General features: G+C 36.5%; 1 protein-coding gene across 10 annotated transcripts in view; it reads left to right on the top strand.

Annotated features, from left to right (window-relative positions):
• Positions 1–4,214: 4,214 nt before the first annotated feature.
• Positions 4,215–27,013, top strand: part of TRPS1 (transcriptional repressor GATA binding 1) — a 259,287-nt gene continuing 236,488 nt past the window's right edge. For 3 of the 10 annotated variants that reach the window (XM_039464616.2, XM_074387073.1, XM_074387069.1), the window contains exon 1: positions 4,709–5,260. Coding sequence is in view for 3 of the 10 variants with exons in the window: in XM_074387066.1 (XP_074243167.1) it covers positions 6,779–6,836 (58 nt within the window). In the remaining 7 variants the exon portion in view is untranslated. The other 7 variants (XM_074387074.1, XM_074387071.1, XM_074387066.1 and 4 more) reach the window with 6 other exon arrangements.

Raw genomic sequence — 27,013 nt, 5'->3', positions numbered from 1 at the left:
TGAGAAGGATCTCTGTGGATGAAAAGAAAGGTGGTAACAGGAACAAACACCTTTTAAAAAGAAGCAATAGAGGACTAGTAAATGGATGTGGGGCCTATGGGAGAAGGTATTGCCAAAGATGTCAAAATCCTGAGGTTTCTGGTCTGGATGACTCACGCTTTGAACAGAGATAGGGTTTGCCTGTTTCCTTCCTGCTTCCATGTTGTCTGTCTTTATAGTCTCCTCTTTCTTAAATATGATATTGAACATATTAAATTTGAGTTTCTAGTAGACTATTTTAGTCTGAAATTCAGGCAAAATCAGTTGTTGAGTTTGGTTATGTACAACTGAGATTTTATTGCGTAAGTATGGAATGGTGGGTGGGACGAGAGTGTTAAGCAGCAGAGGATAACGAAGCAGGGGTTAGAAATAGGAAGAACATTGGAAAACACCTACTCTTCAATGTCAGAGGGAGAAGAGTTGAATCTGGGTTAATTCCGATGTAAATGTTCTCTCTTACTTGAGAGAAAGGAAATGAGTTCAGCTATTTCCCGTAGAGATTTGGTTTGAGTATACACCACTGAATGATCTCATTTAGTTCTTTCAATCCAGTGGATAGTATATGGTTGGAATTCATAAAACCTAATGAAAAAACAAGAATAGATATTTTTATTCTGGGATTGATCCCAGTCAGGAATTGTGTGTGTGTGTGTGTGTGTGTGTGTGTGTGTGTGTGTGTGTGTCTACACCTCTGAAATTTGTTTCCCTTTTTAATTAAATAATGCCCACGTTTGTTGGCTTTTAGGGTGGGCTGCAAGGCCCATCTGTTTAACTAGGCAATTGCCTGATATTGCAGGGGGAAGATTGGCAAGTGTAAGTGTGAATTTAAATACCAGATACAGGCTATTTAAAGCTGAAATTTTCTTTAATAAATTCGCCCAGAGGTGTTCAGCCATAGGTAGTTTGGAGAACGATAATAATTTGTGTGAACGAGTCTATTTTTAAAGGTTGATTGCCGAGCGATTGCGGGAAGAAATAGACTTAGGGTAGTTCCTCTCTGATAGTGCCTCTGTTCCTTCAGGTGTTACCATGAAGGAAGGCAGAGTATTTCAATAATTGCTTTTGATATGCTGGAAGGCAAATGGTCTTCCATTTCATATGAGGTAGGACTAACTAGAAAGTAAATAATACATAAATGTTTTCTTGATAGTATATGTTAGAGCAGTCGGCATTTAGGACCAAGGGTTGTCAATCTTTGAGGTTTCTAACAGGAATTGCAATTTATGACGTGTTAGGGTAAACAGTTGGATTACATTTCTGAAATACGTGTTCCATCAGGTATGATTACAGGCACTGGAACTGTAAGTAGTGCACTAAAAGGTTGAAAATGTAAAACAAGTATGCTTGTGCTCAACTACTAATCCCTCTTTGTATCTCTGCTGAATAAACTACAAGAAAAGGGGGAAAAAGAATATTTAAATAATAAAACAGAAAAAGTATATTACGTCATTTTGATGGATAATATGCATTAATAATACAGCTTGAGGAACTGTTTCATCAGTGCTACATCCAGGAGAGAAGATTCCATAATTCAAGAAATTATGAAAGATGACAAGGAAATTATTTTAATTAAAATTTGCTTCTTTTGTTCGCTTTTTTCTTTCTCTTAATAATGTCTTTATTTTCTGGTGTGTCCTGTAAAAGCACAGGTTGTCATTTTAACATCCAGTCCTCATTGTTCAGAAATGTGTTGCAAATAAGAGAATAGTTTTAAGAGTTTTGCATATGTTTGACAGCAGAAGGTATTAAATGTAAATAAATCTTTACTATTTCCCCTAATTCAGTTTCTGCCTTGCAAATGTCAGGCCTAGAAAAACAAATCAACAAACATTTCAAGGAAAACAATATACGTAACTTATTTTATATATTAAAAACAACTGTCAAACAATTATGACCTCATGTATTAGTTGGTTGTTTTGAAATATTCCTACTAGAATTAAAAAATGCTATGAGGGCCTTTGAGCTTAAACATATTGGGTCAATCAAGAGCACATGTAATATATCTAAAGCATAAGGTAAAAATCTTCTTCATAAATTATTTCATAAATAAATAATTTGCTTGAAAAGTTTACAAAAATATTTGTGCTTTTATTAACTTCTCTACAGATCCTTTGTGGTTAATGTAAATGAATTGATACAGACAGCAGATTGATCTGCTCTACTCTAACTTGAAATACAAAAAGTAACATGAAGAGATTCTACATTTCTCAGGAAAACTTCAGCAAGATTGAGTCCGTGAAACTTCATTCATTAAATTTTTAAGTGACCATGAATTTGTTGGCTTCAGTACCTGACGTGTAACTTTATCCTTTCAATTAAAAGACATAATTCACCCTGAGACCTTTGGCTTTAACTTTTCATATAATATGTAATTTTGGGTACACTTAATGGTCAAATTTTGTATTATTACAGGTGGAAAAACACCAGCCATCTCAAGGGCTTTGTGCTTGCAAAAGCATGTAATTTCATTTTTTTTTGAACCAATTTAATCAATGATTGTTTCGTGTGAATAAATTTACAGTCTTGATGATTGCCTTAGATTTGTGGGTGATGGAGAGGAAGATCACTTCCCCTTTTAAAATGTCATTTAAATCTTGGGGAGCAGAGGGAGATTAGGGGCCTAATCCTTGTGATAAATTGTACTATTTAACTTTGCTAAGATGCTATAGCCCCAGATTTTATCAATTAGATACCAGCTTCAGCAGCTTTAGGTGATATTAACCCTTTAAATATAGACAGTCTGACTATTTGAATATATATTTCAAAATTTATTTAATATTTTTAGTTAGTCATGGCTAAAGAATGTTTCACTCAGATCCTTATTTTTCTCCTTTAATAAAAATGCTTCTCACTGTGCCGTGCGTATTTCCATAAAAGTCGGCAAGTTAATTTATGGCTTAAAAAAAGAAAATAAAAGGTCTATATTTAATATATGAATACTTTTTACAGTGGAAATCGGTGGTGGACAGTATTAAATGACTCCAGTGTGGAAATATGCAGGTGGTCATTAGTAGCTGACTATGAGATTTACTGAAGATTTTGATAGTAATTTTCCCTGCATGCAGGACTATATATAAATCTAACTCTGTTCCCAAATTAATTTCAATGGATGATAACATATGAATAACTCCAAGCATATGAGGTTCATTGTCTTCTCTCTCCTTTAGGGAATATATTGTTTGCTTCATTGTGAAACTGTATTTTGACTACTTTTTCACCTGACTAGTTTCTCTATTGCAAAAGAATTATTGCTTTTCTACTCATAAAGAGTGTATGGGAAACGGTACCAAAATACTTCTGGAATAAATGTGCTACAAAAAAATCACGTATCTGCTTGACTAGGTATATTAAATAAAGACCATAGAGAAAAAAGAGTAAGGTTCTAAAAGCACCTGCTTCAGTTTTAATTTTTTAATGTGACTGGCTTTTTCACTTCTGATAATAGTATGTTTGGAAAATATACCCATCTTTTCTCTAAAAAGATGCAAGAATCATTAAGTGAAAAATATTTTGGAGGAAATTACTTCATCTTCGGCTCTCAGGTTCATGATTGTACCTCTCTAAAACTCTAATTTTAATCATTTTGTAGTTTAGAAAAGGAAAGATGTTTCTCCTTTTAGCACAAAATTACTTTAAACTGACTTTCAGCTGAGGAAAAACATGCCACTTAAAGTCACCCAACTGAAGAAAATGAAGTCCAAACGCCCAAGAAATGTTTACTTAGTTTTTAACACCTACTATACTTTGAATCCTGTCATGGTAATGTTTTATGCATTGTTGATCTTTAGAAGTCAAAAAAAAAAAAAAAAAAAAAAAAAAAAAAAAAAAAAAAGCTCAATCCAGTGAACTTTATGTTGAGGCAATTTCTCTTAACAATGAGAGTAGATGGAGATGTAAAGTAGGTAAAAAAGAATGTCACGCTTAATTCAGAGTTCCTTATCTGCTACTAAAACCCCAAACTGCACGTATTAATCTTGCGGCATCTGAAAAATGTTCCCATTTTGTCTATTTTGTGGTACCCCCTTAAAGCACCCATTGAGTTTCTGGCTTCTCTTTAGCTCAGAAAACCATAGCAACCCCAGTCCGCACTTCTCCAACTCAGGATAGAGTTCAAGTTGTTCTCCTCCAGCCTTCCTGCTTGAAGAGCATGGGAGACGCTGATCACCAGCTAGGTGTCCTGAGACTTCTGGCCACGGATAAAGGGCGGGGGAGGGGGCGCACACGCACAGACACACATCCTGCGTCCTTTAATTGGGAGAGGGAAGGGAAAGTAGCCGCGGAGAAGGTAAAAGGACTTTGGGAGTTCTTGTGATTGTTTCTGGGAGCATCCCCGCGCGCCTGGGGAACGTCGGCGGGGCGGTCGCGCGCGGCCCCCCACCTGCCCCCCAACTCCCCCAAGGTAAGTCCCCGTCTCGAGCACTGCCCTCCTAACGCGTTCGGACGTTCCTCCTTTTCCAGCCCGCACGTTCGCAGACGGGAGGTGGGGGAGGGAGGGGGGGGAGGCGGGGCGGGGAGGCAGCCGGGTCGCCGCACCGCGCCGCGCTCATTTGCGGCGCTCCGACTCGGGCGAAGTTCTCGCGCAGCCGGCTGGCCGCGGCCGGGGCCGGTCCCGGCGGGCGGCGGCGGCGGCGGGTGCTCGGGGCCGGGCGGGGCGGCGGCGGCGGCGCGGGGACGCGCGCTGTCTCTTTAAGGGAGAGCTCGGTCTGGGGTGGCGCTTTCCTCCGCGAAGGCTCCTTTGATATTAATAGTGTTGGTGTCTTGAAACTGACGTAATGCGCGGAGACTGAGGTCCTGACAAGCGATAACATTTCTGATAAAGACCCGATCTCGCTGCAATCTCCGGCGTCCTCTTTTTTGGTGCTGCTCGTTTCTCCAGACCTCGCGTCCTCTCGGTCGCTCTCTCGCCTTCCTATTTCTTTTCTTTTCTTTTTTTTTTAAACAAAAAACAACACCCCCTCCCCTCTCCCACCCGGCACCGGGCACATCCTTGCTCTATTTCCTTTCTCTTTCTCTCTCTCTTTCTCTCTCTCTCTCTCTCTCTTTTTTTTTAATAAGGGGGGGAGGGAGAGGAAGGGGGGGAGGCAGGAAAGACCTTTTTCTCTCCCCCCCAAAAAAATAATCCAAGATCAACTCTGCAAACAACAGAAGACGGTTCATGGCTTTGGCCGCCGCGCCACCATCTTTCGGGCTGCCGAGGGTGTTCTTGACGATTAATCAACAGGTAAGGAGGGGAGGCCCGGGCGGGCCGCGGGGCCGGGGGCCGCGGGGGGCGCAGGGGGCGCGGGCTCCCCTCCGCCGGGCCCGGAGCGCCGCGACGCGAGTGTAGCGCCCGCTCGTGTGTGCGCAAAATGTGGGCGATCGCGAGCGGGGAGCCCTGGGAATTAAAAGTGACTTTCTTTGAAAAAAAAAAAAAAAAAAAAAAAAAAAAAAAAAAAAAAAAAAGCCGAGGGAGAGTGTGCAGAAAGCCAAGCGCAGGCTTCTCGGGTTTCACATGCATTTTCTTTCTTCCTTTTTACGCGTGTGATTTCTTTCTTTCTTTCTTCTCTTCTGCTCCCTTTTCCCCGCTTCTTCTCCTCCTTTTTGTGGGTCTGAGGCATCAGAGCCTTGGAAACCAGTGACTTCAAACTGCAGTAGCCCCTGGAGTCAGCAGGGTCAAGTTCAGCCGCCGGGGAGGAGGAAAAACAAATCCCCATTTGCCAAAAAAAGAAGTTTCAGGCCGGTGCCCCCTCCCCCTCACGGCCCCACTCCCCCTCGCTGTCTCTCTCTGGCTGATTTTAATTCTCTCCTACCGGGCGCAGCCGAGGAGCTGGAGGTGGTTGGACCCGAGGGGCCGCCGCCGCCGCCGCCACTGCAAGTTTTCTGGGGGCTCCTGACAAGCGGGGCGCAAACTAGCCACCAGCATGCAGAGTAGTAAGTTGGGCGAACTCGAGAGGGTCGGGAGGGTCTCCGAGAGGGGCCTCCGTGTGGTCCCCAAAGTGGGTAAACAGCACAGGACTGCCTTTGGCTTTGAAGAGTTTGCAAAGGCAGGCTTCAAACTTTTTTCCCTTAAAGGCCCAGCTGGGCTGGAGAAGGCGGGTGTCGCACCCCTTGGTGCACCCGCCTCAGAGCGGCCCAGGACAGCTTGGCCGAGGGGTCTGTGCCCTGTCGGTAGCATGTGGCAGGGCCTTGCAGCCCGGGCGCTTCCGTAGGGGCTGAGGAAAGGGCAGACTTCCTCTGCGGTGCGGTTGATGCGCCATGTGTCCCGCGGGTCAGGGGACACTGGCCGGTGATTAAATGCCTGACAGCAGTGGGACAACCAGGCGGACAGACGCTTTTGCCTTCTGTCTAGTTCCTGTTTGGGATCTAGAGAAACGCATCTTTGAATGGCAAAGGCAAACACCCCTGTCCCTTCAGATAACTCCAGGATAATAGGACCCCATGAATAATTTGAGGGTGAGGCGGAGGTGGGAGCTGTTTGAAGTGCAGAGCTGTTTTTGTGGCTGGGAAAGCTTTTCTGTTAGTACCTGTCTGAGATGGTGGTGTTTTCTCCTTTCCGCAGGGAAGTCAGTAACTGTTTTATGGCCCTAGGACTCTAAAGCAATTTAAGTTAGAGGGTGAGAAGGACTGGTGGGTTTCAGAGGGAATCTTGGACTTTTTAAATTTTAGGACCTGCTTTACTTCCCTCTATCTTTTTAGGCCTCAGAACTGATGCTTTGAAAGTTCTTGAGTAAGCCATGGATCTTAATGATGACTCTAAATTATGATAGAATATTCATTCTTATCCCATTTTGGAAAATCACGGCTAGAGTTTAAGCGAGGTAAGTGAAGTGAGAAGCTCAGCGGAGAAGTTAAATCTGAGTCAAGTTAGGCCTATTCATTGAACTTTTGTAGCTTCATTGAACTTTTGTAAACGCACCAGGTGAACAGGAAGGGGTCTGGGAGAGATAATAAGTACAAAAGAAAAATACAGATAGGGCTTGAGACAAAATTACAAAGAAATGATAACTCTAGGCCTGCTTGTTGGCTAAAACTTGATTGTTCAAAGCAAAAATAAAATAGGAGCCTTCCAACAATTCTTCAAAGTCCTCCAGCTCTGAAGCTAAAACCTATGGATCTTGCTGGCATCATGTTACTTTCCTGCTGGTTTTAGAAAAAGTTGATCATTTAGAAAAGGCTGCCAGAGTTAAAAATGCAAGGGACAGCAAAGGAAAGTGATGCGGGCAGCCAGTTCTTGACGTGGACGAAATGAGAATGAAAGTTTCTGAACTCACTGTTGTGAAGTTTTACATGCTGCCCATTTGCTTAGAAGGCTCTCTCAGATATTCCACCAGTTAATGCAAAAAGGCAAACAGGATCTAAAATCGTGTGGGCTTTTTTTTTTTTTTTCTTTCCCCAAGTATGCCAGGGTTGTGAATAAATACAGGGTTTGTATGGGAAGATGAAGCGTTTCCTGTAAGTTATGATGCTGACAGGACAGTCTGGAAATGATACCAACATTTTGAGGATTTTTTTTTTTTTTTTTTTTTTACCTTTAAGTGAAAGTTTATTAATGATGTGCTTAATCTTAAGAAGTCAAATATATTCTTAGAGTTTCTCTCTCCTTGGATTTCGTAACTCCTTTTAAAGCTATACCTTTGGATAAAAACATCTCTGGATTCGTTTTAATATGCAAGGCTACTAACATCTAAAGTTTGACGATTATTTCTGGATGTTAATAACGTGAAAATAAAACTCCTGAGGGGGAAATAGAGTCTTAATGCCAATGTTATAACTTGATTTCTCGAAATGTGAGGCCTTCGGAAGCTTCATTAGTACTCTGTTGGCAAAGTATTATTTATACCGGCGAGCTGATGTTTATGGCTTCCTGATATGTATGTTAGATGTTAGGATATATATGTGTAGACTGCTTTTACACACATAATAGCTAAGTTTAACACTTTTTGAATAAGTGGTGGAACGTAGCAAGTTACTAACACAAAGTTTGCCACTCCTTTGAATTCTAGATGCTGTAAGGGTCTGTGCTACTATTTAGGTTTTGTCCTTTGTTTCTTAAAGGTAACATTTAAGGAAGGAGAAGAGTGTCGTGGTAGCTGTGAAGTCTGAGCTGAGTTTAGAGTTTAGGATTTCGATCACTAATATTTTAAATGATTTTATAAAGCTTTCTGCATACGTGTTGGAAAACCAGTTTAGGATCTGAATCGGTGTGCTAATCCTAAATGAGTTACACATACTACTACCATATTTTCAGTATTATTTAAGTCACCTAGCACTACCGAGTTTATTCTGATTTATGTCATATAGATCTTTCCTATAAGGAAATCTTCATTCATAAGGAAAACCTTTAGAACAGGGAAATGCATCTGTAGAAAAGCAGCTTTTACGATTCTAGTATTTCAGTGATAGTTCTATTATCACTACTATTATTAGATGTATATGTATATGTATGTACAGAGATACAAACCACAATAATTGATTTGTATCTGTACATTTTTATTAAGAAAGCAAACCAAAGAGTGTAGATTTTTAAAAACTCTTGTCTTGCCTTTTTTGTTGAAGTAAATAAACATTACTGAAAGTTTTCAGAGGACTTACAGCAAATTGTTTCTCAGCTAGAACTTCATTTCACATTTGAAATTGGAATAAATACTGATAACTGGACTTTAAATATTTTTCACAACACAAATGTTGTAAAATAATTATATTTTAACTTCAGTTCTTTGGAATAGCAGTGATAATGTACAACACTATGCTATTGTGTGTAAAACAAAGTAGACTTTAAGAAAGTTATGGGCAGGTGGCTATAATTGATTTAAAGGAAAATTTATTTTTGTAATAAGGGATGAACTTAAAATAAAATGACTGGCTTACATTAAAACATATTCTTATTAAGATTTCTCTGGTGTGTAAAATGAAGCCATTCATTCAACAGGCTGACAACTTTCCACTTGGTATTTGCCTTTCCTTAATTTAGTTTCCGCAGGACAGCTAGTGTGGTAGTCTGCATCTGTTTTTAGCAGGCATAGAAAACTATAAACTCAGACAGTTCTGTCCCAAATATTGAAGCTCACAAGTTACAATCAATTTGATAAAAAAAAAAAAAGGTGGGGGGAAGATTTGTGGGCTCGTTTTTGTTGTTCATCCTTGCTAGGTCAAGCTTTCAGGTAATAGGTTTCCTTTTTCTCCCTCTTTTGCTGATGATAACTACGAATACCATTGATAACTAATTCTGAGTCTTGTTTAGTCACTTATCATCCTTATTTTACTATTTGTTGAAGTTTTGAGAAATTAATGACAACATACGTAGACTTGTTTTTACTTTGATGGCTTATCTATGTGAAAATGACATTTATCTTTTGTTATTATACAGAAATAAGTGAATTCTTTGTTACTATAATAGTTATGATTTATGGAATTTTTTAGTTCCCCTTAGATATAAAGATGCTCTTCTCTAGCATTTGCCAAGTAGACATTTAATCTAATTATTTAAGAGTACTTGTCATGTATAGAAAATACTAACATACTTTGCAATTATTTACATTAAAAATTAACACAGAGGTTTGTTGTAGTGTAATTTTAAAAATAATTTGTTTCCTGAAAACTGTAACCAGTGGATTAAAGTAAATATGCTAAAATACCAAGTCTTGTTTTATACCATTGTCCAATAGCAAATAGTGCTGCAGAGGAAATAAACTATTTTTTAAAATTTATCCTCCAATGTAGGTAGGGCCAATGTCATTTGTTTGTATAAAATATTCTATTATTTATGACCTTTATAAATAATATTTTCAATTTTATTATTATGATCACTTTTTGAGCTGTTATAGTGCTCAGTGATTCTCCTATTCCTGAGAACGGAATTTGGCCTTAAGTTTGCTTTTTTGATGGACATAATAATGTAGCACTTGACTTTGGTTAGAAAGAGATCTTTGAGCTCAAGGAATCTCTGAAGTTGCAGTGGGATCTACAGGTGAAAACCATTTGAATTGTTAGCATTAGTTAGGTGAAGAAACTTGACTGGTCCCTGCATCATATAGTAGCTATTATCGTAGCGGTCACTTTTTGCTATACTACCTTTTTTTTTTTTTTTCCTTTTTCCAAGAGCACAAATCCAAATAGCAAAACTAAAGGTGAAATTATCTATGTACTTCAAATTTGTAGCATTGTTTGAAGTCATTTTCTGATTCCAAGCTATAACTGAAATACAAATAACATTAAGACACCCCAAAGAAGACATTAGGATACACTTGTCGTTCTAAAGTGTATTTCACTAAAAATAATAATAATAAACTTTTAATTTTTAAAATGTTTCTAGCTTTTAAAAAACCTGCAGTAAATACTTTACAAGTGGCTAGACACCTTCCCTGGTGGTTTAGTTTATACAAGCAGGAAACTTTCTCTCCTACTCTTTCTCTCTCTCTTTCTTGTTTTCTTTAAACCAACTGACGTAATGCCAAACTTTGCTTTAAAAGAACAGACAGAAGTAATTGGTAGCTTTTAACTTTTAATAATGTTCTGGATTGGTTTTAGTGGCCAAAATGCCATTAAAAAAAAAAAAAAAAAGTTCAAGTAAGAACGGGCTTGTGGCCTGAGGAAGAAAGACTCTGTTGATGCAGTTATTTTTATTCTTGTTTTTCAATCTGTTATTAAAAATCTTTCCTGCTGAGCACTGCTGGATTTCTCCAATTGCTCTTTGTGATGGCTGGTGCATTTCAGGTTACCGTAACTTAAACAGTTTTTGGGTTTTGGGGAGGGTGGGTATTTGCGTTGCATTATTTCTTTCTTATTTAGAAAAAACTCGGTTTTTGTTTCAATTGAGATTAATTAATTAAGGTTATCAATGACCACAGGTCAAAGAATGTGTTTATATAAAGAATGTGACACCTGTTAGAAAGTGCCTAAAATGTGGAAGTTTACTTGTGACGTTAATCATTTTTACGTGCACAGGTGAAACTTTACAAAAATACATTTTAAGATTGAAAACACTAATTTTAAGGGTCAGTGCATTTCTGCGGGCAGCTCTTTTTTTCTTACAATTTTAGATGATCTTTTACCCTAATTATCAAGCAATATTTTTAGTTTCTTTTCTGTCCTTTTTTAAAAAAATTATTAAATAGTAATTTCTTTCTTTCTGACTTTGCACAGGCAAGCAGAGCTTTCTTCAGTTAAGAGAGATCTTGATGATGTTGATTGACATCAGGGCAACTTCAGAAGCTGGCAAGTAGGAAAATCTTTTTAGGGGGCAAAGAGATTTGTGTTAGTATTCCCTTCCTTGAGGAAAGATACTCCACCCAGAAATGGAGCCCTCCACCCCATTTGTTGGGTCAGAACTAAGTACTGTCTGGACATTTCTTTTGTGAATTGTTCCTTAGGTTTAAATCTTATGGTTACTTGTCCTGGACTTTGCTTTTAACCCAAATTGTTCCTGATAGATTTTGTTTTCCTTCCTTACCTAGAGCTCATTTAAGGAATAATACATAGTGAAAATTAAGTGTCACACAGGGAGGAGTATAGTCTAAAGCATTTATAATGATCGTAAAAAGTATTCCGCATATTCGTGGCATTGAAGTGTTCTCTGCTTAGAAACTTGACAGTTTTGATTTACTTGATAGGTTTCTCAGTTTTTCTTGTGAGAGTTACAGACTCTAGCTCAAATAATAGACATTCCTGTTTTGCTCATGGCTTCTTTAGTTAAAGATTTGTTAAGAAAAACTTCAGGAACTTAATATATATGTTGTTCACAACAGCATAGTGAAAGTTTCTTGGAATAAGTCAAGATTAATTTCATTTATTACAAAGTTTTCAAACATCTATTTCATGTTATGGCTGCGTCTGTCAATAAGTTTTTATTTGATGAATGTTGTTTGTTACTTCAAAACTGAGGGAAAAGTAATAGTTTAGCAAGAAGGAAAGAAGGCAAAAGGAGGTGTTTAGAGCTGCAGTCCCTTAATATCAGCAGATTGTTTACTGGTAAGTGGTGGGGAGGGGTTGGTGGGAGGCTTTGTGGAAGATGATACCAAAAAAAAAAAAAAAAAAATCCATCAATTGCGCATATGCTCCCCTCCCCTTAAGCTTTACTTAAACAATATGTTTCGGTTTTGCTTCAAACCATTCTGAACCATCTCTGCTCCAAGAATCCACCTCTATCTCGGTTCCTGAGAGATTAAGGATAACATTTTCTGTTGTATCATGAACAGTAACATTATTTGAACAAAGGTAACACATTTTGATTTGTGTAATCTTTTAGTAGCTAGTCATAGGATACCTGTAATATGAGAGAAGTTCTAGCAGTGTAATTGCCTGGAAATGCTTGAAGTATCTACGATAGCTTTGCTATGTTTGAATTAATGCCAATACATGTGCATGCTATAATAGATGTATTTTATATATAGAATGTATGTAGACAGATATGACTTAGACACATCTTGATGGTGAAATTTGGAATGCTAAACTATTAACTCTGTGCTTGAAACGTGAATCTTTTAAGGAGTTACATGACCTACATTATGAAGTCTAAAAGTTTGAAATGAGTATGGAGTTTAAACATAATGAATCAATTGTTATCATAATACTTATATCTGCTTTGAATTTACTAAGGATTTTTTTAAAAGAAAAAAACTATAAATCAAAATGCCACCTTTCAGTGTATTTTAAGAAATGCATCTGAGGTCATTTTTTAAAAGTCGCATTTCTGTTGAGAGGAGCAGTTTAGGGACAGGACTGTTTGTGAGTATGTCACTTCATGGGATACCACTTGATAGCTTACAATTCTACCATCTCAAAACGTTATGTGGAAATAATATGGAACATGTAAAGACTCTGTACTATGACCCAATGCGTTTTTCCCTAGGGTGATGGATTCTGTGCGTCACCCAAATGTGATGCTATTTGCCAGGCTTGTAATACTGGTTTTGAGGATTGCTCTGTGTCCTATTTCATCAAGCAACACAATACAACAACTTTGGTATCTAGGGTAATTGACACAGTCAAATAGGTTCTGGAAAGTACTCCATATACTTTTAAGTAAGTCAGAAGTTAATGTACATATTAAATTTATTTAGCATGAATAAACAAATGATTTATCGTTAGCTATTTGTCTTCTATACTAGACAGTGTTAGAAGGAAATATACAAGTATCTACAGTTTATGTTCCATTTCTTTGTTTCTTTTTCAGGGGAGCATGGTTTTCTTGTTTGCATTAATAATAGTTTTATCTATTAATTACTTTGTATTCCTGATAGTGGGTAGGATAGTATCATAAAGAATACTAAACATATTTATATTATCTATTCTATATGTCCCACACTTGAAAAAAACATCAATATTATTAGTTATTAAATTGAGTGTTATAGTTAACCAGGAATGAATCCAGTACTGTATAAGACAATAGATAAGACCACAACTGCTGTTTAAACACTAAAAATATCTTAGCTGTAGAAAAAGAAAGATAAAAAGGATTTAAGAGCTGTTTTTACTTGTAGAATTTGGAAAGAATGTATAAAGCTTACAAATCAATAAACATTCATAATATAACATGTACTCCCTGATTGGATTCTACAATATGGCTTTTTGTGAATTCTTGTGAGTTGCTATTTCAATTTCTCTGTGTATCATATGGAACATCAGATACGTTTATAAATAGTGTAAAATATATGGGAGAAGTTGGTTTGTGGAATCTAATTTCTCTGTTACATGATACACTTCATGTGCACAGGCATCAAGCCTTACTGATCTAGTTTTAGCTTTTTTTCTCTGAACTATGCACAAGTGCAACATGTGAATTTGTGGCTTCATATTAACTAAGTACGTACATGGACGTGCAAGATATCTGTAGTCTCACTTGCATAGAATGTTTTTACATTACAGGCACTACATGGAATTTAAACATACTGCATATTTTTTGAAATGACTTTAGTCTTTGTAATGCCCATTTTAATTACTTAACGCCTCCTAACACCTATTTGAGGGTTAATTTAATTGTAATTTTGGTTCTGAATTGAGAGCATGATGGACAAAACAAATTAAAAAGCAAATTCTACTTGTATCTACTCTGTGATGCCATTATCTGCACATCATCTTTAGCTTTGCAAGATGAAGAATTAAATACACCAGCCTATTTTCTCTCAATACTGTCAAGTAGCTCTGAACATATAAAAATTCCTAAAAGAAAGTTTTGCATTTGTTTTTGTTTTGCTTTTTGATGCCAAGTTAAGACCGGTCATATATATATTAATTTTAATCAAGGCCCATATTACTAAACTTTTCAATATAAATTCATCTCCTTGTTGTATTATTAATAATTCTGTATCAATTATTTCTTGATAAACCTTTCAGGTCTTTTAAAATCATATGTTTCACCTGTATTTGGCTGCTGAATTTTTATGTTAGTAAATAGATTTAAATTGTAAATAGAAAAATAAGAATGATGTTAAGCTGTCTTTAACTTAACATTAGAAGTACATCTTTTTAAAAGATTATTGCAAAATTTGCTCCTCAGTTCTGCAAACTTAGGAAGATTCTAGAAAATAATTTATCTACAAGTGGCCACTGTAAGCAGTTACACATTCAAGGACTGAAAAATATGAAATACTATTTTCTGGAACTTATAAACAAACACTAAGAGATGTTTCTCCTTTGTATTTAGAATGCATTCGCATTACATTCTTTGGATGTATGATGTGGTAAATTACTGTAAGAAACTCACTGTCATCTAAATCTCAATTATAAGAAACTATTTTACTCTATCCCATTACTGTTTATTCTGTTTTTAAAGTCTGGTTTTTAAGACAACTTATGCTTTTGAAGGAATGCCCTAATTATTTATAACATATTTTACCTTTTCTTTTTACTTTGATAAGCTTTAAGAAAGCTGTCAGTAAGATTTTAGGTCATTAGTAAAAATCATAAGGTACACATTTTATGTATAAATATGTGTACATAATCTTGCACTGTGTCAAACATTTAACTCTTTAGTGTTACACATATTTGTATTGAGCGTGACATGTATTTGTGTACATTTATGTACATCGTGTACTCTACTCCCAGAATAATTCAGTATACCACCGTTAGCATGTAATTATGAACATCCATGTTCTTCTCACTTCCTGAACAAGGCAGTGTATCCTTGGCAATACTGACATTTTGAAAATGAGAGCAATAATGATTAGAGCTGGAGAACTGGGGGAAGATATTAGTGTTAGAATTTCCCTCGTTTTTATTTTTCCCATTTTCAGTTCCTTCTTTAAAAGAGAGATTGTATATATCTGAACAGAAGGGTGACTAGGATGCTGTATAATCCATGATAACATAAGGAACGGTTGCTGCATATGGCTTTATTTATATATCTCTGACATAGAAAACTTTGACCCCTTCGCCTGTTGTACTTGGGAATTTTCGATAAACCCCATTGGGGTCACACTCATCAGTTCCGGCTTTGCGTGACGAAAAGCATTCTCTAGCTTCTGGTGTGCTACTGTGCTGTTTCCCTTTAGGAGTGGAAGGTCTTGTATGTTAATTTGGCGTTTGGAAGCACAACTAAAATTCTTACATTTTGAAAATCCTCTAAATGGTTTTCAGAAGAGTAAGCAGAGGTCATGGGCTGCGTGATGTTGTTGATTTTAGGATGCTAAAGAAGATTGTGCTGAGACCAAGCATGCTTCCTTTGGCTTATTCTGCCCTGCTTTATCATCATTTTTTCTTTTTTATCGAAACTCTAGTCCCTCCATCACCCCCACTGTGTGGGGTCTAATATTTTGCTTTCTGGGGGAGTAAGAATTTACCTTCTCAGTGGAAAAGTGTGTAAGCTTCAGGATTTATAACTAATTTAGAACTAGCTTTATAACTTTTCTATTTTGGGGGCAGTGTCTAAGAAGAGGAAGAAGCTTACATACTTCATTTGATTTTATTTGATTGTTTGCTATTGAGTAGGAGTTTGCTATTCCATTTATATGAGAAAATGCACTGAATAGAATTAGATAAAGTTGTATAATTTTGAAACAATTATAAGCACTAACCAAGACATAGTTTTGGCTTAAAAAAAGTCAATTTTAGTTACGTAGTACTTCCACCAAACCCTCTATTCCAGGTTTATAAAGATAAATTTGACCATTCAATCATCTATGATGCTTGAAAGTCATGTTTTCTGCATTTAGGGCTGAAGAATACTTAAAAGATTCTCACCGTCAGTATGTTTTAAATTCCTAAGAAATAGAATGCCAAGTATCATGTTACCAACCCTTTGAGGTCTATAGTAAGGAGTTTACTTGCTTATGGTAGCTTATAAATTCAATAATACCAGTCAGAGGCTGCCTAACATATTTATGAGTTGAGTTAGTGTAGTTCAACAAATGATTGTATTTCCATCAAGTTTAGGGAGTAATGTAAACTAGAATAGTAGCCATCTAGTAGTTCTGAGGTTTAAAATTTGTAAGTGATTTTTAGGAGCAATGACACGAATATCATATCAGGTAGAAATCCTTGGAGTGATCACCTTTTTTATAGGCGTTAGTTCTATCTTTCATGTCTAGGAAAATATAACAGTGAATGTTTGCTTTTTGTATGTTTTGTCTCCAAGCAGAGGAAATTGACAGTTTTATGTTTTAAGTGCCGAAGTTGTTTTTGGCTAAGCAGTTCTAGAGTTAATCACTGGGATGTTAGCTTGAATTTTTGTCTTTAAAAAGTTTTAGATTTTTAAAACGAAATATACTTCCATTATTTCCAAATTGACACCTTGTGTGCTGGATTAGTTTTTAGAGAAATGTTTTCCAAATTCTCTTGGATTACTTGAAGCCCATTGATTTTGAAATACTTAGTTTAGTTTTTTTTCTTTTAAAGCTTTTCAGAAAGGAGAGAAAGTACTTCTTTTCAAGGTTTTCTTATTACAGAAACCTTGTTATTTCTTATAAAACACAAATGAATTTTGCAATTATTTTGTATTTTCTTCTCTTGTGTTGTCTTTTCCAGAAACTTTTTGATGCATCAGAAATTGATAGATCAGTGATTTCAGTTCTCCTGTCACACCTTTTTGTGATAAGATATTTTGGTCATTTCTAAGGAGTAGTTAGAGGGAACTCCTTTCATAAATCATTTTCACTTCCAAAAAGAGTGGTGTTGGAAAATCATATGGTGTTCTTCATTGTTAATTGAAAATTATGAATGATGTAAAATAATATGATGTTTAGTTGTTTCTTATTTAGACATGATGCATTTTATATCTGAAAATCTGATGGGAGGAAAAAGAAAGAGCAAACAAAAGACCTCGTAACTTTTACCAGGCTTGAAACTAGCTTAAGATAGTTCTGTGGAATTCTCTAAAAGTGGTAAGAAAATTTAAAGTACTGCCCAAACACAGGGTTAAATTTAAATCTGTATGTGGAGTGGAGACTTTAACCTGACATATTTTGATATAAAGACGTTTTAGAATAAAGAAAACTTACTCTGTTTTTGGGAGCTGTTTTTGTATTTTCAGCTGCTTTGCTTGTGATGATCAGCATTCTTAAATTATAATTATGTGTAAAAACAAATAAACTGCTACTATAAACTAACAGCTCTGCACATACATCTTGAATACTATTAGAAAACATTTTCATTAGGAATAAATGCATTAGGCCCTAAGTAAATTAAAGATACCAAACTGCAAACTTAGTATCTCTAATGCATTACCCATACTAGTCCCTGAAAAGTGGAATTGATTCTGAGACAGGTTATTATTTCCACTACTAGTGGAGTGTATCTAACAATATTTTGGTTGAAATTTGGGCATTTCAACCAGCTACCTCCTTGCTTGTTTCCTGTGATGTTAGGCAAATATTTTGCCAAAACGTTTGGTCCGACGTAATCACATCAGTGTTGTGTAATTAAGATAATATACTGACTTTGAATCATGTTAATGTGTTATTTTGAAAGTATAATTTTAACAGTTTGCCCATTTGGAATATAATAGAAGAGGCAGGATGATGTTTTTCTATTTAATTCAGAGCCTTTATATACAGATAAATTATGAAAAATTCAGTAGCTCCTTTTATCATTTCTTAATGTGGGAGAAAGTGGGGGTTTATTTTCATAAACACCATTGTAAAAATAATTGGTCAACTGTTTTTCTGACAAAAGAGCATGTAAATATATTAGCTGACTTTTGGAGCCTAATAGCATGTACATTTTGTTTGATTACGTTACATTAATAAAACCATGTACAAAAACAAATAAATGGAAGAATAAATTAAATCACCTATCTGAAGTCAGATGTAGGGTAAATAGTGTAGTCTCTGAGATTACTCCCTTAGTTCTGTGATATCACTGTAAGAGCTGACCATTATCTATTCTGCTATAGACACATTGTGCAAAAGTGCACAATATTCAGCTTCTCACAGAAGGAAAAAATACGGATTTGGACTTGAGATTCTTCTAACATTCTATTATGGAGAAATAGACACTGGCCAAGGAAACACTTCTTGTCTCAATGGCAGACCTGTCTTCAGCTGGTCAGTCTAAAATCTGCCGTTCAAGTTTGGTTTTATTTCTTTGTTTTTCTTTATTTCAGGTATATCAGAATAACCATTGAATCATCTTTTATTCTGAGTGATGGAAGGGACTTGAGCTACTATTCATTCTTACATAATCTTATTTTACAAGCAAGAAAACTGAAGATAAAAGTGACTTGCCCCTACTTGGTTAAAGGACTGAACTAGAACTCGGGTCTGTTCACCATCCTAATTGACACGTAAAACACTAGATGATTTCAATGTTTGCTGAGGAAATCTGTCTGATATTTAAGATTCATTGATCTTTATTTTTTCTTTTTTCGTATGGATATGAGAATAGAATTAAAATGTCATTTATTAGCATGCAGTGAGAAATTGATGATCATATAATGACTCAGTTGATATAGTCACATTATTTCTTTACCAGTATCTTTAGATATGGACAACGAATGTTTATAAGTTATCACAGAAAGTTAAAGATTTAGTACGAAAAAAATCTAAGCTTAATGCTTTTTTTCAAACACCTTAGTAATAGAAATGTTGGATTTATTTAGATAAAATCTAATTAGTACTGAAAAACTGGTTATGAAAATGGTCGTTAATAAGGAGCTAGTTTGTATTACTCTTTTCCAGTTAACATAAAGCAGCTTTAACATTTATCTACATAGAGACCAATATTTTAAAAAATAGTCCATTTGAATTAAGGATATTTTAAATCTTCCATGAAATGGACGTTTCTTTATTCATAACAGTCATAGTCCCCTTGGCAGGTTGAAAAACTGTAGACGGCATCTGTGAGATTAGGCTTGAAATGTGCAATTAGTTATTAAAATGTGGCTGGAAACCCGTAAGTGGTGTTTTACATAAACTCCTCTGCATTTATAAAAACTAATGAAAGAAAAATAAAAGAACCTCATTTATTTTAAATACTTTTCTTATGAATCCTGTCTTTCAAATGATAAATTTCAACTTCAAATGGAGTCAAAATATTTTAAAATATACATTTAATACCTCTATTTTTCTTTTAGAATTTATCAACTTTCCATTTTATTTGCCATGACTCCACCATATGACATGGATGCAGTTTATGTTTATTGATTATAGTTAAGCTAATTTTAATCATTTACTTTTTTGGAGTGGAAATACAGGAATAATTCCCAGTCTTCATAGACTTCTGAAGTATTTTGCTTAAATCCCTTGTTTCCTATCTTTCAGACCTAATTGGTACATTGTATAGTCTGAATGATGGATGATGCCCCTGCATAAGTGAAATTCACATTGCAACACCAATGCTATTGTCATTTCCACCTCTGGGTTTTAAAGAATTGTGGTAAATACTATGGAGAAAAATGTTGAACCTAAGACAATCCCCAAGCTCTTTCAGAGCATAGCTCCAGAAATGACTTTGAAATGCTGGAGGAGGTGTGTCAGGCCACGGAAATGGCTGGACCGGTCCAGGGTCTATGTTTGAACCCAGTTCATCCTCTAAGTTTAAGGGCGAAGAAGATACATTGTACTTTCATTTGCATGGGTTTTCCTCTCTGTATCTTAGCCAGAAGGCAGCCTTGCAGCCTTGTCTTTTTTTGTTTTTATTAAAAACATTTTTTTTTTCTTAACTTTGGTTGTTTTGTTTAATGTTTCTTTCAGGTGAAAAGCCTTTTATAAATAGCTTATAAATAGTTTTTCCTTTCAAATGAAAGTTTGCTGGTGGCAAATAATATTACTTATTCCATCAGATAAAATCAATTAGCAGAAAGTTATAGAAAGATCTTTAACACTAAAAAGCAATTTTAAAATGAGTTAAAGAACCATTTTGACTATTATGCTGATCATCCCACGTAAAATCTTTTTCTTAGTGTGGTGAGCATACTATATGAAGAAAGGCTGAAAACTTCCATTGTTATTACATAATCATCTAGTTTTTTTCCTTCTCGTCCCATGGGTATTACCTCTATTTAGCAAAGTTTATTTTTCACCCAGACTGTGAATTATAATTTATCATTCATTATATACCTGATAGAAGCAAAGGAAGCCCTATCAGTGTTTATCAGCCCTACTTTTTCTTAATGATTTTGTTAATGTTATTTATTGTTTACATGATTCTTCACCTGTATATAAATATCTTGTTTTTTTCTTTGACTTTGAGAGATTGGAACCTTTCCATATACTCTTAGCATTGCAGATCCAAATAAGGCAAAATAGCTCTTATTCTAGGCTTTGTTTATCAGAGAGCACTACTTTTTTGTTGGTTTTTATAACAGATGATATCCAGATAAGGTTTAAATAAGATGAGTTGCTGTATTTTAATGTTTATTTTCACCTGTAAAGGAATTTGCCTTCCTGATAAATCAGTATACACTTAACTGTATTTTAATTCCCCTGAATCACAATTGTGCTAATGTAGTCACCTATTTTGGAAAAGTCCTTTTTAGACATTCTTTAAACTATTTTATACTTGTTCTCATGAGGCATATTTGTGAGCAAAGACTGTTGTGGATATTTTATAGAAGATAGCTAAATAGTATTATTTTCTGCCCATTTGGATTACAATCCAGTTGTAGATTGATTATGGACCATTGTTGGAATCTAGGAAAAGTCAAAATGCAAATCTGTAGCTTATACACAGCAAATGAAGCTGAGAGATAGATTAGGATTTAAGCAGGGGATGGATTTTAGGTAACAACAAATATTGAATTAGCTCCTTTGAAAGTTTAGAACAAGACAAGGTAAAACAAAACAAAAGGCTACTTTTTATTCATTTGCAGAGGGATTTCAGCTTGCAAGTGGCATAGCATAAAGTTAAAACGTTGCTTGTTGAGATTTATTAATTAGAATGTTTTTAAGTCAGATAGGGAGTTTGTTCTGTTTCAGATAGAAGATAAACCTACGGGGACATAAAAATAAAAATAACCTCGGAGTGGAGAAAAGATTGAATGCCCGAATCTGGGTTTCATTTCATGTAAATCTCCATTTCTCAACTAAGCGGTATCTGCCAAGGCTCCTCTGTTTGTTGACATTGCTGTATTGAAGTCACCAGTAGCCTCATGGAAGCCAAGCCCCAATGGTCTTTCCATCTGACTGCATCTCTCAGATGAATTGGATGCTGCCAACCGTTCTCTTGAGTATCTCTTCTGGCTTGGCTTCCAGGCCCTGCATCTCTGCCACACTTGTTCTAGTCTGTCATTGAATTTTCTCTTAAGCGCTGCACTTTTCTTGGAGGGTTTTACGCTTTTAGCTCTTTATCCAAATGAAATAACTCCAGAGCCTTCACCTCTAGAGCTAAGTTGGTTCTGAGTTCCAGTATCACTGATCTTCAGCCTCCATAAGTACTTGCTAAGAAACTTGTTTACCATCATTAACTAGGCTTTCAGGACCCTTCAGTTTGCCCCCAGTTTACCAGTTCCATCTGTAGTAAATCATGGAGTCTATCCTTACTATAGTGCCTTCTAGTCCTAGAATATTCTTACACTGACCCTTGTTCATATTCTTCCTTCTTTATGAAATGCCTTCTCTGCAACCTTAGCTATAGGGATTCTACCTGCTTCACAGTATGTTACCTTCTATATTCTTCTTCCTGAAACTTTCTACCTACACTCATTTAGGTTCAAACATCCCTGCTCTGTGCTCCCATTTATGTGCGGCTTTAGCATTGCTCATACCAGAAGCTTCTGGGCATCATGAACTTGAGGAGAGTGAGAGCACACTTAATTCGTGTTTGTTCCCTTTACAAATGCCTTGGATGCAGTAGTTCTCAAAAGTGTTGCAATAAATAGGAACATAGGGGAAGAATACTTTTGGGCAGGAACATAGACTTCCAGGTACTGAGAAAATTGTGAAATTGGTTTGTCAGGATTCAGAGGAAAATAAAAAGATTATCTGGTATTGCATACATTATAGACGCATCTTGATGTTTGCCCTAACATAAGGTAGGATACTGCTGGTTGCAATGTAGCATGTTGTATTTTTGCAGTATGCTTTCAAATCCTACCTTTTATCAATTAATGTCATTTAGTGAAGTAGGACAGTGTCAGTGAAATTGAGGCAAAGGGGAAGCCTGTATTTATCTGAAAAGTATAGAAAAAGGAGAACATAGGCTGTCTTGTACTTTACTGGTATTATATGAGACACTACGAAGTAATCAGAGATGCAACGTGATAAATGATGTGTCCTTAACTGAGGATAACAGTGTTAGGCTGTAAGGTCATGAGTCAGAAATGTGCGTTTTTAGCTTACATGTGTTGAATATTCTCAGGCCCAAAGGTTGCGTTGTGATGTTTGATGACAATGGCTTATGTCTTGGCTTCAGGATGAAAGTTACTTGTAAGTGGGTCTAATGCTTGCATGCTGAGGGGGCAAGGATGATTTAGACTCAGGAGATCTAACATGATGAGTAGGGGTAGGAGCTGAGTACAACCATAAGTTGCTTTGAGATGCCCAGATTTATGGCAGTGAGAGGATAGTGGACTCCTCTTTGCTCAAACATTTTTAATATTCATGTTTCCCTGAGAGATAGCCAATCAAGTAATAACTGAAAATAGCTACTGAGACATTTTTCCTGTTGGAACAACAATGCCTCTGAGATATCTTTGAATGTTTGATTTTTACTAATCACTTTTAATTTCATCTTAAAAGCCTGGGAAGAATTTTGAAGTTTAAGACTTTTTTTTTAAACAACAAAAAATTATTTTATCTGAGAATTGGGAAGGCCCTTTGTTTTAACATTTAACTCTGTTAAGCACCTAAATATTACTTTAAAAAGCTCTGGAAAATTAAGCCTTGCTATTATTGTGCATTCCCAAATCTGTACGGATATGGAACCATGAAGGAGAAATCAAGGAGATCTATTTAATGAATTTCTTTGCTTCTAGGACAGTTCATTACTTGTAGGACTTGCACTTATCTATTCCTTCCTTCAAAACAAAACATTCCAAAGCTTCCTAGAAACCTTAACTAATTGCATTATACCAACATGCTTTTCTGATGTCACCTTATGTCTGTGAGCAACTTTACAAATCCTTTGAAAGAGATAGTTGGATTTTTAAAAGTAATATCTGCTTGGATTTTGCAAATTAAACAACAGTAGAAACAATTTCACTGTAGAGTACATGCTAGTTAATAAGTAGGGGTTTAAAAAATCCTCTGTACTTTTCCACAACTGAAAGTGTGCATACTTTTGGTTGAAAGAGAGTAGGCGAAATTTAGACCTGCTGTTCTGGTAGCCTTAGTGGCTTAGAAATCTCTTTATTGCCGTTTTATAATCCCTGATATGATTGTCCAGCTCTCCTGTCGGCTAACTGCAGAAATAGAGGAAGGAAATGGATGTTTTGGCTCCATTAAAATGTTCCTTATCAGACTGTATGTAGGAGGGGATGCTGTTGAAGATGCCTCTATTGCCAGCGGCACAGCATGTGTGCTGGGCTAGTTTCCGGTCTGCTAAAGCTGTGTGGTGCCCTTTAATGATGGGAAGGAGGACATTATTAAATGTGTTGGGCTTAGTGTTTTCACTTGTGAACATCAGGGAGCAGAGGGCATGCAAACTTTGCCCAAAGGCTGGACACGGTTTGCATAGAAATGAGCTACGTGTAGTAACAACTGACTTGGTAGATGTGCAGCTAAGCACTGATTACTAAACAAAAGTGAGAGCAACCACAGGCCATAGGTGAGCTAGGTTTACCAGGGAAAGGCTGCATTCTGTTCCAACAGGTGGCTGCCTTAAAATGCTGATCCTGGTTCACATTTGCTGAGCAGTCTGCGGCGTATTGTCTTCACTTGAGATAGAAACTGCTGTCATCTTCATTTTATAGAATGGAGAGAACTGGGTCTCAGGAAAGTATAATAAACTGCCTAGGCTACAACAGGTAGCAAGTAGCAGAGAGTTAGGATTTCAGTCCAGGCAGCCTGACCCTAAGAGCTGAGGCTCCCTCTACTTTGTTTCTTATCTGGCAGGTGAATAAGATTTGAGTTGCTGTATGTTCCAAGGTAGTATTATAATAATATTTCAAAGACTAGGTGACTTTTTATTATTAACACTGTTCCAATTTGCATTCTCTTTAGACCCTAATTCATTGTCAGAGAGATAAAACCCAACACCTTTATGTATGAGGCATTTAAACAAGTGTTTTTAGTAATAATTGAGGAAACATCCAACCTGTGTTCTTTCTGTAGTGATATCTACAGATATAAGTAGGGGTTTTAAAAATCCTCTGTACTTTTCCACGACTGAAAAAATGAAAAAAAAAAAAAAAAAGTCTATTAGTTTAAGTAACTGTCTCTTCTTGGCTCCATTACAGTTAAAAGTCTGTGATCAGCACCCTCTCGAAAGGGGAAGTTGTTGAATGACATGGATGTGGTAGTCTCCTGATAATCCTATGGCTTTGTATTTCTTAGTGTATTTATACTCCTGGGTAACTACCCCTGCTCCACATGGGGTCTTGACAGCCTTGAATTCTGAGATGGCTTGTGTGTGTTACAAAGACAAAAAAGGAAAGCGTGGTTTCGGTTAAACTTTAAAAAGTACTTTCATCAGTTATTATTCAGTGTGTCGGTTAGATTTTTTTAAAGTAAAGAGCTTTAAAGATATCGTGCAATAGTGAATAGTGTAGCCAGAGAAATTAAAAAAAAAAAAAAGTACATTTTATTTAAACAATTTTTCCCTTTATTTTTAAGAAGAAAACAGAAAATCAGAACTGCAGATCAGGAACAGAAATAGCATTCCATTTTCTTTTCTCGGGTTCTGGAGAAGCTACCGTGAGAGCGAGTTGGCTGTCTGGGAAGGAGGCTGCTGTCTGCAGCCCCGCCTGGGCGGGCCGCCGCGACACAGCAGGAGCCGCGTGTGTGTCGCTGGCGCTCGCTCCCACCGGAGCCCCGGGCCTGCGGCCGCCACCACGCGTGCTCCGCGCCCCGGCCGTGGGCGTGTTATCGCAGGAAGTCCTGCGGAAGCAGTTGTGCGCGCCCGCTGCCTCCGCTTACCTCGCTCGTCCTCGGCTGCTGCGCGCTGCTGCAGCCTCCTTCTCCTCCTCCCTCTCCCGGCGCTGCCTGCCCTGCCAGCTGCCTGGAGGCCGCCTCCTGCCCGCCTCTGCCCACTCCCTCTGCCCTGTCGCGTCGCATCCCCTGGCCAGCCTGCCCTTCTCCCCACTTCCCAGCTTGGCTTCCTCTCTCCATAAACTCTCTTCCTTCTTTTCTTCTCTTTTGCTTCCTTTTTGCTGCTGCCCCTCCTTGATTTGACGCTCTGATTTCCTCTTGACAGATCCCAAGTTGGGTTCATCAGCAGTTACTCATCTTTCAATCTTATTATTCACCTGCGATCATTGGGCAAACTGTAAGAGGCATGAGATTAATGCAGTCAAAAGAGTTCCTTACCATGGGAGGAAATCTCTGGCTATCAAAAAGTTATTTTTTTAAAAGTCACATATTAAAATTAAGCACTAATACAAATACAAAAAAATTAAAATGATGGCATAGGTTATTGATGAGGCAAAGGACAATCTGAAAAAATAACCCCAAATGAATATAACTAAATTACTCCTTTTTAAAATTGAGATAACTAAAATTGAGATAAAGTACTAGTATTTTTATTAATGAAAATATTAGTCCTTCAATCAGTCATATACTTTTTTATATATAGTTTTCAAGGATCTGTTTAACGTGTTTCTGATATTTTAAAAGTATATTTACTTACACAAACATTCTTGAGTAGATGGAAGAGTGTGTCTTATGAATTCTCAATCGGAAACTATAAATAAAGTCATATTCACTAAATCAAAATTTACCTGATAATATAATAGTTTTACAAGCACATGAAGCCTTTTGGAGTGGCTAAGGTTATTGCATTTTTAGCATTCTGGGAACTGAGGCCTTTGTATTTTTCTTAAATTGTGAACTTTAAGACAGTTGCTATACGTGGATCCCTATCAAGTTGTTGCCTTCTTTACATCATCAAGCATATTTTTAAATTAATTCTAGTTCAGGGCTTGCTTTTTACACCCTCTTTATTAATTTCCTTTTCTGGAAGTCCAAATTAGTAAGGCCGTGTTATAAAAATTACTATTTTTAATAGAGCTGCTCTGAATTTTTTTTCTTCAAGACATATTTTGCAATGACTGAGCTATATTGATTCATATAATTTGTATCCAACTGCTTCATTTTTGCCTTGAGATTTCGGGATGCCTAACGCTAAGTAAAGAAAATAGTTGATATGTAACTGGATGTGAGGTGGGCATTTTAACTTGTAGGTAACAGAGTTTATCTGTTGATTCCTTCATTAATTAAATAAATTTTAAAAAATAAGGAATTTGAGTTTCTTCTTATTAACTTGTAACACTTCAACTTCTAGTATTGCTTTCTGTAGGGGAGAATTTTTCAGTTGATAACCTGAGTTGATTTTATAAGTTATAGTATTTAAAACTTGAGATGTTTTCTTACAAAAATGTTGTCCCTTTAATAGATGATTTAGGATGGCAACTCTTTTTAAAGTAAAGTGTTTAAGAGCAAACCATGACCTTATGATAAAAATAATACTA

This window comes from Saimiri boliviensis, chromosome 15, assembly GCF_048565385.1.
Source record: "Saimiri boliviensis isolate mSaiBol1 chromosome 15, mSaiBol1.pri, whole genome shotgun sequence".
NCBI classification, from domain to species: domain Eukaryota; kingdom Metazoa; phylum Chordata; class Mammalia; order Primates; family Cebidae; genus Saimiri; species Saimiri boliviensis.
The sequence above is the reverse complement of the archived record's forward strand: the minus strand, read 5'-3'. Positions and strand labels throughout refer to the sequence as shown.